This window comes from Diceros bicornis, chromosome 18 (assembly GCF_020826845.1).
Source record: "Diceros bicornis minor isolate mBicDic1 chromosome 18, mDicBic1.mat.cur, whole genome shotgun sequence".
NCBI classification, from domain to species: Eukaryota; Metazoa; Chordata; class Mammalia; order Perissodactyla; family Rhinocerotidae; genus Diceros; species Diceros bicornis.
Genome location: NC_080757.1, coordinates 62,372,775 through 62,387,302, shown reverse-complemented (window position 1 = coordinate 62,387,302; position 14,528 = coordinate 62,372,775). Strand labels below are relative to the sequence as shown.

General features: G+C 49.6%; 1 protein-coding gene across 5 annotated transcripts in view; it reads left to right on the top strand.

Annotated features, from left to right (window-relative positions):
* B3GNTL1 (UDP-GlcNAc:betaGal beta-1,3-N-acetylglucosaminyltransferase like 1) overlaps window positions 1–14,528 on the top strand; it is a 135,005-nt gene that overhangs the window by 90,427 nt on the left and 30,050 nt on the right. For all 5 annotated transcript variants that reach the window (XM_058561983.1, XM_058561982.1, XM_058561984.1 and 2 more), the window contains one exon: window positions 13,611–13,706. In XM_058561983.1, coding sequence (XP_058417966.1) covers window positions 13,611–13,706 — 96 coding nt within the window. The remainder of the gene's footprint in view (window positions 1–13,610; window positions 13,707–14,528) is intronic.

Below are 14,528 nucleotides of genomic sequence, written 5' to 3'. Positions count from 1 at the left end.
CAGTGCAGGGAGGAGAGAGGCTCTCTGGGTCCATGCCTGCCCCAGGCCTGACGCTCTTCCGATACTGGTGACGGCCCTGGCTCTCTGCTGACCAAACTTCTTCCTTCTGGCTAGAGGTGACTGCTGTTCCAAATCAGTCTTTGGCACCTCCATGCATTTCCTCTGCTTATTTCACGGGTCTGCATCACTAAAGATGGATTGAATTGTTTTGCATACAGATACTTAGTTCTAGCCAACAGAAGTATAACCACAAATGTAAGCCAAAATGAAATTTAAAAATTTTTAGTAGTTACATTAAAAAGGTAAAAAGAAGCAGATGAATTTAATTATAATAATATATTTTATTTAAGCTAATATATACAAAATATTATTTCAGCATGTGATCAATATAAAAATATCAATGAGTTTTGCTTTTTTTTTTTGTGAGGAGATCAGCCCTGTGCTAACATCTGCCAATCCTCCTCTTTTTTTTTTTGTTGTTGAGGAAGACTGGCCCTGGGCTAACATCCGTGCCCATCTTCCTCCACTTTATATGGGACGCTGCCACGGCATTGGTTTGCCAAGCAGTGCCTCAGTGCGCGCCCGGGATCCGAACCGGCACACCCCAGGCCACTGCAGCGGAGCACACGCACTTAACCGCTTGCGTGACTGGGGCGGCCCCTCAATGAGATGTTTTATGTTCTTCTTTTCATACTAAGTCTTCAAAGCCCGGTGCGTGTGGCACTCACAGTCCATCACTGGACCGCTCGGCTCACGCACTCGGTGTGCTGGGCCCCGGTCTCTTTCCTCTGGTCAGGCCCACGGCCGAGTGGAACAGCTGAAATGTTCAGCTGTAAAGTCAACTTCCCAGAAAATGCCTCTGGAAGCTCAGTTTTTGCTTTCTGATAGTTTCCAAATAACAGTGTGAAATCAGGTTGTCCCGATGGTCAGGGGAAATTGTGGGGCACATTCGTTGGGACTGATGTTTTCTGTTTGCTAGAAAATGCTGGTGTCTAGAGAGCCTCAGGACCTTTCTGTGGTATTTGTTGATGTGGAGCCACCTGCCCGGAGCCACGCCACCAGCCTCGCTTCCGGGACCCTCCAAAACGCCTCCAAAAGCACCAGAATGCTGGTGTGCAAAAGGCAGGTTTCAGAGAACTGTGCTAAGCCACTTCAGAAGGTTCATGCTGGAAGCTTCCATGCTGGTAGCAAAGATTTTGTTAAAGACTTTTTAAGTTTGTGTCTGCGGTCAGGCCCAGCCCCCTCAGCTGCAGGCGCCCGCTGATCAGATGTCTGCCGTTAGACACTGCAGTTCCCGTTTTTAGGGTTTCACGTGAGTGGACCCATGTGTTGTGGCAGCTGCTCCCCTTCACTCGGCAAGTGTGCCGACGCTGATCTGTGCTGTTGCCCGTTATCAGCAGGGCCCGAGCGCACGGTGTGGATGAACATTGGAGTTGCTTCCAGATTTTGTCTGTTTTAAACGTTCATGGACTGGTTCTGTGTGGACATACATTTTCGTCTTTCTTGGGTACCTAGTGTATGGAAGGTCTAAGCACCTGCTCGACTGTTTGCAAGGTGGTTGTCTGTTTTATGGTCCCTTCTGCAACGTGTTAAGATTTTCACTGGGTATCGTCAGTCTTTAATTTTCACGTTGCTGAGGGTGTAGTGTATTTCATTCACTACAGTTAAAATTTCATTTCCCTGTCTCTGGCGTCTACCGACTAGATGCCAATAGCAACGTCTCCTCCCCTCACCCCCCCACCCCTCCCCCAGGTGTGACCACCAAAAATGTCTTCGAACATTGCCAAATGTCCCCTAGAGGGGACACTGGAAATGTTACCTCACGTGGAAAACGGGTCTTTGCAGCTGTGATTCAGTTAAGGATTTTGAGATGGGGAGATTATCCTGGATTATCCGGTGGCCTTAAATGCCATCCTAAGTGTCCTTATAAGTGGGAGGCAGGGAGAGATTTTACACAGAAGAGGGGGCGGCCATGTGATGGAGGCAGAATCAGGGAGAGAAGATACCATGCTGCTGGCTGTGAAGATATGGAGGGGCCAGGAGCCAAGCAGTGCTGGCCGCCACCAGAAGCTGGAAGAGGCGAGGCCCAGGTTGTCCCCTGCTGCCTCCGAGTGGAGCGTGGCCCCCTGACACCTGGCTTTCCTGCTGTAAGCCTCCTTCAGAACTTCTGACCTCCAGAACTGTAAGAAAACACATGTCTGTTGTTTTAAGCCACTAAATTTACGGTAATTTGTTACAGCAGCCACAGGAAATGAACACAATTACTGAAAGACATTAAATAAGACCTAAGTCAATGGAGAGACTCGCCACGTCCACGGGTTGGAAGACTCCATGTTGCTGAGAAGTCAGTCCCCAAATTGATTTGTGTGTTCACACAATCCCAGTGAATATCACAGCAGGCTTTGTCTAGAAATCGTCAAACTCATTCTAAAATTTGTTAGACATGCAAAGGATTTAGAATAGCCACGATACACCTGAAAGGAAGGACGAAGTAGACGACCAATACTACCTGATTTCAAGACTGATCGGGACAATGTGGCATAAAGACAGAAAAGTGGGTCAAAGAAACAAAAGAGTCCTGAAATCGACTTGTGCACACACAGCACTTTTTATAAAGTGCAAATGCAGTTCAGTGGAGACAGACATAATCTTTTCAATGGATGGTGCTGGAACATTTGGATGTCCTTATGCAATAAAATTGAACTTCAGATACCTCACACCATATACAAAAGTTAACTCAAAATGGATCCTAGCACTAAATGTAAAACTTAAATCTATAAAACTTCTAGAAGAAAACATAGAAAAAATCTTTGTGAACTTGGGTTAGGTGAAAAGTTCTTGGATAAGACCCCAAAATCACAATCCATAAGAGAAAAAAATGTGTAAGTTGGACTTGATCAACATTACAGGCTTCTTTGACAGACACTGTTAAGAGAATGAAAAGACAAGCCAGGAGGCTGGGAGAAAATACTTGCAAACCATATCTAATAAAGGACTCGTGTCAGAAAGTGAGAGTTCCGTGGACCTCTCAAGACTCAATAATAAGAAAACAAACTTCCCAATAAAAAATGGGCCAGTGATTTGAACAGACACTTCATCGGGTAAGGTATATGGCTGGTAAATTAGCTCAGCATCACCACTCCCTGGAGAAATGTAAGTCCACAGTGAGGGACACTCGATGCCCGCTGCCGCGCCTGCCACAGCTGGCCCGAGTACTGTGAGGAGTGGAGCTCCTGGGACACCCACACACTGCTGGCAGGACTTGAAGAGATACAACCACCTGGAAGACAGTTCAGTGGTTTTTTTAAAAGCTCATCATACAGGGGCCAGCCCAGTGGTGTAGTGGTTAAGTGTGTGCACTCCGCTTTGGTGGCCCGGGGTTCGCAGGTTTGCATCCTGGGCGTGGGCCTACACACTGCTTATCAAGCCATGCTGTGGCAGCATCCCACATAAAATAGAGGAAGATGGGCACAGATGTTAGCTCAGGGCCAGTCTTCCTCAGCAAAAAGAGGAGGATTGGCAACACATGTTAGCTCAGAGCTGATCTTCCTCACACACAAACACAAAAAAAGCTCATCATTCAACTACCATTATCTCCAGCCACCCCCTCGTGGGTATTCACCAAGAAAAACGAAAGCGTGGTCCACAGAGACTTACTGCAGATGTCCAAGGCACAGACTGGGAACCACCTGCATGTCCCTCAACAGGAGAATGGAAAGAGTATGGTCTTGAGCAAAAGTATGGTACTGAGTCAGGAGGCCGTAAGTGTGGCTCCACTTCTATGACATCCTAGGAAATGCAAGCTCATTTATTTGTGGTAGAAAGCAAATCAGTGATTGCCTAGGGGTGGAGGCTGGGAGATGGCTGGGCATGAGGAAGCTTGGAGGTGGTGAGCGGTTCGGGAGTGTGTATATAGGTCAAACTACACACTTTAAATATGTACAGTTTATTGCATGTCAATCATACCTCAATAAAGCTGTAAAAAAAAAAAACCCATTGGAGTCACCCTTTATATAATCTGGGGAGCTGACAGTGGGCAGCTAGGTATGTGGTCTTGAGCTTGGGGGCAGTTAGGGATGAGCAGTCAGTGCTGATGGGATCCCAGGGGAGAGTCTCTGGAGCAGAGCTCTGGAGACCCCAACATTGGCGGTCAGGGTGGAGCAGCGAGGCCAGAGCCGAGCAGGGAGGTCTGAACATGGAGGGCGCGTGTCGTGGACTGCATATTCCTGTCCCCCCAATTCCTGTGTCAGAGCCCTGACCCCTTAACAGGATGGAATTGGGAGGTGATTAGGGTCAGATGAGGTCATGAGGATGGGGCCCCGTGACGGGATCAGTGCCCTCATGAGAGACAGCAGAGCTCGCACTCCCTCTCCGCCAGGTGAGGGCACAGTGAGACGGCGGCCGCCTACAAGCCAGGAAGAGAGGCCTTCCCTGACCCCCACCCTGCTGAAACTGAGCCCAGACTCCAGCCTCCACAGTGTGAGAAGTCGGCGTTTGTTGCTGAAGCTGCCAGCCTGTGGTGTTCTGTACAGCAGCCCAAGCAGCCTGAGACGGAGCACGTGCACAGAGCCTATTTGTATTAATGAAACAAAATGTTAAGTTTTGAAGCCCAGGAGCCAAGTGAATGTTGGTCGTTAAAATTAGTGGATGTTAGTATCGCACACCCTGGTCATTCGATAAACTGTCATGCTGCTGACGCTGGGAATCTGGTCCGGGCGACACCTTGGCTGGTAGCGAGGCACCCATGCTTGATGGGGAAGTCACTGATGTGCATGCAGGAGGCTGTATCCCTGTTCCCGGTGTGGGGACCTCAGCCCCTGGGGGCTTCTTAGACCTCGCCTGGCTTCTCCCAGGGGCCCTCCCAGGTGTCCCTGCCCGAGGAGGGTCTGGACAGTAGGCCACTGGACTGGCGAGTGTGGAAGTTCCTGTCCTGGGCTGAAGAGGGTGGGCAGCATCCCTGTGCACCAGCATTGCCCCCTGCGCCCAGGGATTCCGCCCAGGTCCCCTCTGATTGGATCAGAAGTGAGTGGGACTTAGGTACCAGGGTCTTCAATCCTGCAGATCCCCTCCTGCCAGGGTGGGGGCCTGCCCTTGAGGCAGCCTGCCAGGGGCCAGTGAGAAGCAGAGTGTATGTGTCTGTGTCTATGTGTATGTGTGTCTGTGTAGGTCTGGGTATGTGTGAGAGCATGCCAGTGCGTGTGGTATGGGGCTTTTCAGGCTGGAAGGCTCTGCCCCTTGTGCCCGGGGCCGTTTGGGGCTTCCTGGGACCCCTCCCTCCTGGGTGCTGCCATCCTCCTCCTCCTCCTCCTCCTCCTTCCCTGCCTCGGGCTCTGGCCTAGACGATCAGTGGTGACTTGTGACGGCCGAGGGGAGGGAGGCGGGGGCCTGTCCCATGTGTCTTCTGCCCCCAGAATGTGGAGGGAAGAGCCCTGCATTCTGATCTTGAGCTGTCGCTGGCAGTGGGAACCTCCAAGGCCCAGACCGGACACGTGGCTGCCTGTGGGCAGATCCCAGAGCAGCCGGCAGGCCCCTCTCTTCCAGGGCTGGACCTGTGGAGGGCAGAGGAGGCAGAATAGTGACCGTGCTGAGGAACCGGCCCTTGAGTCCTGCTGCCCTGTCCGACGCTGGGGCCTGGCCGACTTGACATGGGGGCCGAGGGCTGGGAGGTCTGCCCTGGCCACTCGGGGCACCTGAGGTGAGTGCAGAAGCCGCCCACACTGGCCATTTGTGGAGGAAGGCTGCTTTTCTTCTGAGACAGTTTTGGTTGAGATTTCCTGTAATGGGTCACAGCGAGTTTCAGAGGCAGGATACGCTCCGTAAGCCTTCAACACCATCTCCCGAGGGCTCCACGGCGTCCACAGGCCAGCTGGCCCGAGGCCAATGGGGACAGGACCTGGGCACCATCTTCCCTCGAGCCTCCCTGCTCTGCTGTGGACGGGCAAGGAAGGAGAGCCGGCCTCTTGGCGCTGGGGTCCTGGGGGCTGAGTGGGAGACCTGTGTGCCCAGAGCTCGGCTCACTTGGCCCCACCGCAGTCCCAGCTCACTGCCTGCTGGGCGCCCGCCGTGCTACACTTTCCACATCAGAGTAAAACACGGGATTAGTTCACATACAAATAAATCACAGTTTAAAGGGAGACCAGAACTGAGAGTGGCACGTTCTGTGAGGGCTGTTGAAACCCTCACAGGTCCTGTCTTGCTGGAAACCACAACTGAAACTGAACACCCAGCACGTCCGAGCTGCCCCGGTTTGCGCCTCTCCCGGCTCGGCCAGCGTCTCGGGGCAGACCTGCTCCAATGCCCCCCTCCCCTGGTCTCCGAGAGGACAGGGGACTCCGTTGTGCCTGGAGGCGTGTTTGTAGAAATCACCGGCATCCCTCGACTGCCCTGCCTCGTTTCTTCCCTGTGTCCTCAAAGAGAAACTCCACAAATGCAGTTTCTCCCCAGTCGCCTGGGGTCAGCATCGTTTCCACAGAGGGACGTGGGGCTCCAGAGTGAGCAGAGAACTTGAGGGGCCAGGCTTCTGCGGGGAGACCGTGTTCACCCCACGGAGCCTGGGGCTTCCCTCGGGATCCTGCTCCAGAGGCCCCTGTGCACAGAGACATCCCCGAAGCTGGTCTTCCCACAGCAGCCCATTTCCCCTGGTCGGTCTTCATGTCGGCCAGTGTGACAGCTGGAGAGGCTGCGGGTTGCTGCGTGGTGTGTGTGTGTGTGTGTGTGCCCGTGTGAGTGTGTATGTGGGTCTGTGTGTGTGTGTGCATGTACATCCGTGTGTATCTCTATATAGTGGGGAGCATGTGTGCATCAGATTTTCGTCTTTTTGGAAACAGATGCTCTCTTCTAGGCTTTATGGTGTCTGGAAAAACCATTTAAAATCAAAAACGTTTACTTTTGAGAAAAATTAACATATGGTCAAATTGACTGTTTTTTCCTTTTCGGTGTATAGCTCTAAGTTTTTTTTGTTTCATTTTGGTGAGGAAGATTGGCCCTGAGCTAACATCTGTGCCCATCTTCCTCCGTTTTTTGTATGTGGGACACCGCCACAGCACGGCTTGATGAGCGGTGTGCAGGTCTGCGCCCGGGATCTGAACCCATGAACCCCAGGCTGCCATAGCAGAGCGAGCGCACTCCAGCTCTGTGAGTTTTAGCAGAAGTGTATAGATTTGTGTAACCACCACAGCCTGGCTGGTCTTGTGTAAGATGGTGATAAATGTTTGGGCGTCGTGCTTCACTGGCCCAGCAGTCCGCGTGTCCCTCATCCCCAGTGAAGTGCCAGTTATGAAGCGGCATCAACAGACAGGAAGCCGTCAGTGTTTCCCACTTCAAAGAGAGCCCAGTGACCAATGTGACAGAGATTTACTGTTTTCGAGAACAGCTGTTAAATGGTGCTTGATGTGGAATGGACGAGCGTTGGGCTGAAGGCGGAAAAGATTTCAGAACCACGGAGGCACGCGTCGGGCTGCGTGGTTCACAGCGAGACACAGGTGCGAGTTACGCTGGCATCGCTGGTGAGCATGTGAGTCAGCTGGCGAGCCCAGGGAGCTGCTGGGAGGCCTGCCATTGAAGCAGAGGCGTGGGGGAGGGGCGTTTTGCTCTGTGGCTGATGAGCTTGGCAGGTGTGCGAGGGTGGCGGGCCTGTCCTGAGTGACAGTGTGTTGCTGCAGGTTCAAAACCACATCCAAATACTCACAGAACTCGGAGAAACACTTCCCAGGCACAGAGGCGTGCGGAGTCTGTTTCTACTTTGTTCCCAGCTCCTGTGATGTGCTTGCTCACAGCCTCGTGCTGAGCGAGAAACCATCCGTGATTCTGGGTTCAGGTTGGAACTGAACATCTGGCACATTCTCACAGAAGTCACACGCTTATGCCATGCCCATGCCCTGTCACTGGCACGAGTTCAGAAATAAAGTAAGACGGGCCGGCCCCGTGGCTTAGCAGTTAAGTATGTGCGCTCCGCTGCTGGGGGCCCGGGTTCGGATCCCGGGTGCGCACCGACGCACCGCTTCTCCGGCCATGCTGAGGCCGCGTCCCACATACAGCCACTAGAAGGATGTGCAGCTATGACATACAACTGTCTACTGGGGCTCTGGGGGAAAAATAAATAAATAAATAAAATCTTTAAAAAAAAAAAAAGAAAGAAGGTAAGAAAAGAAACACCTGGGTGTAGAGACCCCCAGGCCCAGCTATCCACCAAGCAGGCTGGACACGGATAGTGGACGGGCAACACCTTTTTGTCATCACTATTCACTTTAGATGTTCGTTCATTAGGGAGACGAAGCTCACTCAAGAAGTGATTAGAGCATCCCCTGCAGGCTGCCGGCTTCTGTGGCCCCGTATTCTGGGCCCAGGGGTGCCGGCACAGCCTACTGTCACTCGAACAGAACCCCTGGCCCCCACCCCGGCTCCTGCAGACCCAGCTGACTATCCCAGGCAGGCTGACCCTGAGCAGGTAGGGAAATGGAAGGTCCTGCTTATGCACTGACGGCCACTGCAGTCCTGTGGGAGCAGGTGGACCCCAGGGAGCAGGAGCAGGAGCATTCTAGAAAGTGTGAGTTCCAGACTCTCAGGATAAAAGAGGTCCCTGAGGAAGGAGGAATTGCAGGTCAGGGAAGATGGTGGGAGGAGAGGCCGGGTAACGTCCACACCTGTGAGTGCCCAGCAAGGAGACGCTGTTCCAGAAGAAACCTAAGGACAGGGTGGTGAGGACAGCAGGCGCTAGAAGCACGTGAGCACTCGTGTTTGTGTGCAAACGCGATGGTACAAACTTTGTAGTTTGTTTCCCGGAGTGGAAAGCCTGGAAGGGAACACACTACAAGTTTAATTGTTGTTTTCCCTCAGTGGTACAATTAGGGATTGAAAATGTTTTCGGAAAACAAAATTAATGATTCCATTCATAAAACTTTTTTAGTGTTTTCTTTATAAACTAACCTTTTGTATTGAGTATAAAATTATAATTCTATAGTTACATTTATTTTTCCCCTAAAAATTTTTCCTCAAGGTGGAACTAGCTTTTTCTCTATGAAAATAATCTTGCCTTTCTTTTTAAGAAATTCAGAAAATACAGAAAAGTGTAAAATGAATCACGTGATCTCGCCCGACATGTGCGTGTTCTATGGAGTCATTCCAAGTGTTCTCGTTGTCGTCTGCGTACAGTCTGCTCGCTAGAGCAGTCTCCTTCAGCTTCAGCTCCTGTCTCGGGTTCTGATCTTGGCATTTGTCATATATACAGTGGTTCTAACAGCATTATTGAGATATAATTCATACGCCATAAAATTCACCCTTTTAAAGTGTACAAGTCAGTGTTTCTAGCATGTTTACAAAGTTGTGCGACAGTCACCACTATCCACTTCCTGAACCTTCATCCTCCCAGAAATAAACCTTGCTCCATTAGCAGTCACCCCCTCGCCGTCCCACAGCCCCAGCCCCTGCCACCACTCATCCACTTTCTGTCTCTGTGGATTTGCCTGTCCAGACGCTTTATATAAATGGGACCATGCGCTATGTGGCCTTTGTGACTGGCTTCCTTCACTCAGCATGACGTTTTCAGAGTTCGTCCACATTGTAGCGTGTGGGGCTTCATTTCTTTTTATGGCCAAATAATATTCCATTGTATATTGATGGGCAGTTGGGTTGTTTCCACTTTTTGGCTGTTATGAAGAGTGCTGCTGTGAGCATTTGTGTACAAGGTTCTGTGTGGACGTGTTTTCAGTTCTCTTGGGTGTAGACCTAGCAGTAGAATTGCTGGGTCACATGGTGACTCTGTGTTTAACCTTTTGAGGAACCACCAGGCTGTTTTCCACGGCAGCTGCACCTTTACCTTCCCACCAGCAGTGCCTGAGTTTCCAGTTTCTCCACAGTCTCCCTGACCATTGTTATTATGTCTTTTTTATTATAGTCATGGTAGTGGGTGTGGATGTTATTGTGGATTTGATTTGCATTTTCCTGGTGACTAATTAATGATGTTGGACATCTTTTCATTTGCTTATTGACCATTTGTATATCTTCCTCAAAGAAATGTCTATTCAGGTCCTATGCCCATTTTTTAAAATTGGGTTGTCTTTTTATTGTTGAGTTGTAAGAATGCTTTATGTATTCTGGGTACTGGACTCTTATCAGATATGTGATTTGCAAATGTTTTCTCTTGTTCTGCAGGTCATCTTTTCACTTTCTTTTTTTTTTTTGCGGATTGGCCCTGTGCTAACATCTGTTGCCAATCATCCTCATTTTCCTTTTTCTCCCCAAAGCCCCAGCACATAGTTGTATATACCAGTAGTAGGTCCTTCTAGTTCTTCTATGTGGGACGCCACCTCAGCATGACTTGATGAGCGGTGAGTAGGTCCACACCCAGGATCCAAACTGGCGAACTGTGGGCCGCTGAAGCGGAACCCACGAACTTAACTGCTACGCTGTGGGCCGGCCCTCACTTTCTTGATAGTATCTTTTGAAGCACAAACTTAAATTTTGATTAAGTCCAACTTATCTGTTTTTCTCTTTGGTTCTTCATGCTTTTGGTGTCATATCTAAGAAACTATTGCCTAATTCAGGGTCATGAAGACTTACCCCTGTGTTTCCTTCAGAGTTTTATAGTTTGAACTCCTATATTTAGGTCTTGATCCACTTTGCCTTAATTTTTGTAGATGGCGTGATGTAAGGGGGCAGTTCTGTTCTTCTGCATGTGCATGTCCAGTTGTCCCAGCACCATTTGTTGAAGAGACTTCTCTCGCCATCACATTGTCTTGTCATCCTTGTTAGAAATCAGTTGGTCACAAATGTGTGGGTTTGTTTTGGACTCTTAGTTCTGTCCTCTGATCTTCACATCTGTCCTCCTGCCAGCACCACACAGTTGTGAAGACGGTAGCTGTGTAGTCAGTTTTGAAATAGGGAAGTGTGAGTCCTCCAACTTTGTTCTTTCTGAAAGTTGTTTTGGCTATTCTGGGTCCTCCTCTACATTTCCATATGGATTTTAGGATCAGTTTATCATTTTCTGCAAAAAAAAAAAAAAAAAGGCAGCTGGGATTTTGATAGGAATTATGTTGAATTTGTAGATTAATTGGAGAGTATTGCCATCTTAACAATATTCAGTCTCTCAGTCCATGAAAAAGGGATGTCCTTCCATTTATTTAGGTCTTTCATTTCTTTCAAGGATGTTTGTAATTTTCAGTGTATAAGGCTTTCACTCTTTGTTAAATTTATTCCTGAGCAGTTTTTTGATGCTGTTGTAAATGAAACTGTGAATTTCATTTTTGAATTATTCATTGTTAGTGTATAGAAATATAGTTGCGTTTTGTATATAGGTCTTGTATCCTGGAACTTCACTGAACTTAGTGCAGATTGTGTGTGTGCACGCGTGTGTGTGCGCGCACATTCCTTAGGCTCTTCTACTTAAAGGATTGCGTCATCTGCAAATGGAGAGTGTTCTCCTTCTTCCTTTCTAAACTAAAAATAAAATGCCTTTTATTCTTTTCTTTCCTAATTGCTCTGGCTAGAACTTCCAGCACAATGTTGAGTAGAAGAGGTGAGAGCAGACATTCTTATCTTGTTCCTGATCTTAGGGAAAAACTTTTACTATTTCACCATTTTAAGTAAGATGTTATCTGTGGGGTTTTTGTAAATGCTCTTTATCAGGTTAAGGAGTTCCCTTCTGTTCCTAAGTTGACTAGTTTTATCATGAAAATGTGTTAGATGTTGTCAGATGTTTTGTGGGATCTGTTGAGGTGACCGTGTAGTTTCATCCTGTGTTCTATTAATGTGCTGTATCACATCCACTGATTTTCATGTGTTGAACCATCCTTGCAGTCTGGGGATAAACCCCACTTGGTCATGGTGTAGAATCCTTTTCTACGGTGATGGACTTGTTTGCTAGTATTTTGCTGAAGATTTTCGCAGCTATTTTCATAAGGGATATCGGTGCATGGTTTTCTGTGATGTTTTGTCGGCTTTTGTCTTGTATCAGAATAAAGCTGGCCTCGTAGAATGAGTTAGGAAGTGTTCCCTCCTTTTATGTTTCTGGAAGAGTCTTTGAAGGATTGGTGTTAATTCTTTAAACATTTGGTAGAATTCACTAGGGAAGCCAAGTGATGCTGGGCTTTTCTTTGTGGGAAGTTTTCCTACTACTCTTTCAATCTCTTAATGGTTATAGATCTATTCAGATTTTCTGTTTATTATTGAGTCCATTTCAACGGTTTGTGTCTTTCTAGGAATTTGTCCATTTCATATAAGCTATCTGGTCATCATCTATATCCTTTTATGCTATTTCAGCTTTTTCTTTCCACAATTAAAGCAGCGTGTATACTATTAATTTTCACATGAAGCTTTACCATCAAAGGCGTGAGGGAGCGCTCCTTATTAAACACAGTCAGTGGACATTATCCCGGGAATAGGTCCTGGGGTAGGAATGAGCATTATCCCGGGAATAGGACCTGGATGGAATGAGCATTATCCCGGGAATAGGACGTGGGTGGGAATGAGCATTATCCTGGGAATAGGAGCTGGGGGGAATGAGCATTTTCCTGGGAATAGGTCCTGGGGTAGGAATGAGCATTATCCCGGGAATAGGACCTGGGTGGAATGAGCGTTATCCTGGCAATAGGACCTGGGTGGAATGAGTGTTATCCTAGGAATAGGACCTGGGGTGGAATGAGCATTATCCTGGGAACAGGACCTGGGTGGAATGAGCGTTATCCCAGGATAGGACCTGGCTGGGAATGAGCATTATCCTGGGAATAGGAGCTGGGGGGGAATAAGCATTATCCTGGGAATAGGTCCTGGGGTAGGAATGAGCATTATCCTGGGAATAGGACCTGGGTGGAATGAGCGTTATCCTGGCAATAGGACCTGGGTGGAATGAGCATTATCCCGGGAATAGGACCTGGGTGGAATGAGCATTATCCCGGGAATAGGACCTGGGTGGAATGAGCGTTATCCTGGCAATAGGACCTGGGTGGAATGAGTGTTATCCCGGGAATAGGACCTGGGGTGGAATGAGCATTATCCTGGGTACAGGACCTGGGTGGAATGAGCGTTATCCCAGGATAGGACCTGGCTGGGAATGAGCATTATCCCGGGAATAGGACCGGGGTGGAATGAGCATTATCCCAGGAATAGGTCCTGGGATAGGAATGAGCATTGTCCCAGGAATAGGACCTGGGGTGGAATGCACTTTATCCCAGGATAGGACCTGGGTGGAATGAGCATTATCCCGGGAATAGGACCTGGGGTGGAATGAGCATTATCCCGGGAATAGGACCTGGGTGGAATGAGCATTATCCCGGGAATAGGACCTGGGTGGAATGAGCATTATCCCGGGAATAGGACCTGGGTGGAATGAGCGTTATCCTGGGACTAGGACCTGGGGTGGAATGAACGTTATCCCAGGAGAAGGACCTGGAGTCGGGCTGGATTTGGCCACTGATTTCCTGTTGTCCCTCCCCGCTTCTGTCAGTCTTGGGGGCCGGACTCTGTTGATCTGGCTGTAATGTCCTGTGAACCCTTGTACCTACAGAGAAGGGAGCTATAAATCGATGGTCGCTCTCTGAATGACACTTTGTGGGAAGTAAATTGTAAGTTGTGTGACCAGCTGTTCTGTTAATTCTGTCCATGTTAATTGCTTTTAGGTGTTTACCTCCAATGGCCCCACTGTCGTCATGCCCACCTGGTTCTGCTCTCGAGTGTGGTTTTCCCACGTGGGCCCGTTTGATGAGGGCGGGCAGGTAAGCGTGGGTCCCCTTGTGGACTCCTCTCGGGTAGGGGAAGCGCTGTCCTCTCCTGTGGGTCCGGCACTCAGCCCTGCCCCTTAGGCGCCTCCAGGATCCAGGGATTAGGAGAGAGCCTTCCAAGAAGGTCTTCCCGGCACTCTCCTGCCATGTCGTGCTGTGCTGAGCGGCCGCGAGAGCAGCCGGGCTCACAGCCCCAAGTTCGTTTTGCCGAAAGCAGGGGATTTCTTTGTGAAGGCTGCAGATGCCTGAGTCACACCTGCCCTGGCCCGGGCCCCGGGTTACCTCATCCTGGTTTAAAGGCTGTTTGTGGTAAAGGGCAGAATGTGGACGGTGTCGACTATGCTGCCTCTGGGAAGGAACAGCCTGGCCTTCCCCGTGGGGGAAGCATCCCCTGGGCATCGGTGTCCAAACCGGGCCTGGCTCCTTCCTCTGCATCCTCGCCTATTTGTGGGGGTGTCACCCATAGGAGTTTGGCTCACATTGGTCTCTAGCCTCTGGCCTTGAAATGGGGACCAGCCGCTGACCTGCCCACTCTTCCCTCGCCGGACAGTCTTAGAGTTACTACTCCTACACCTGATTAAAAAGTAACTCTTAGGGCCGATTAGTTTATTTTCCCTCAAGACCCCTTAAATTGGCTTTGAGAACTTGAGGTCTGGGCCCCATGGGGGGAGAGGGTGGACTGGGCCTGTTGCGGTCCATCATGCCTTCATTGTTTTGACCTTTGATGAGGCCCTGCGTCCCCCTACTGCTGGGCCAGGGGCAGGAGGGAGCCTGGATGCACAAAGGCCAGCAAAGGGTCTGGTAACAGGGCTCCTG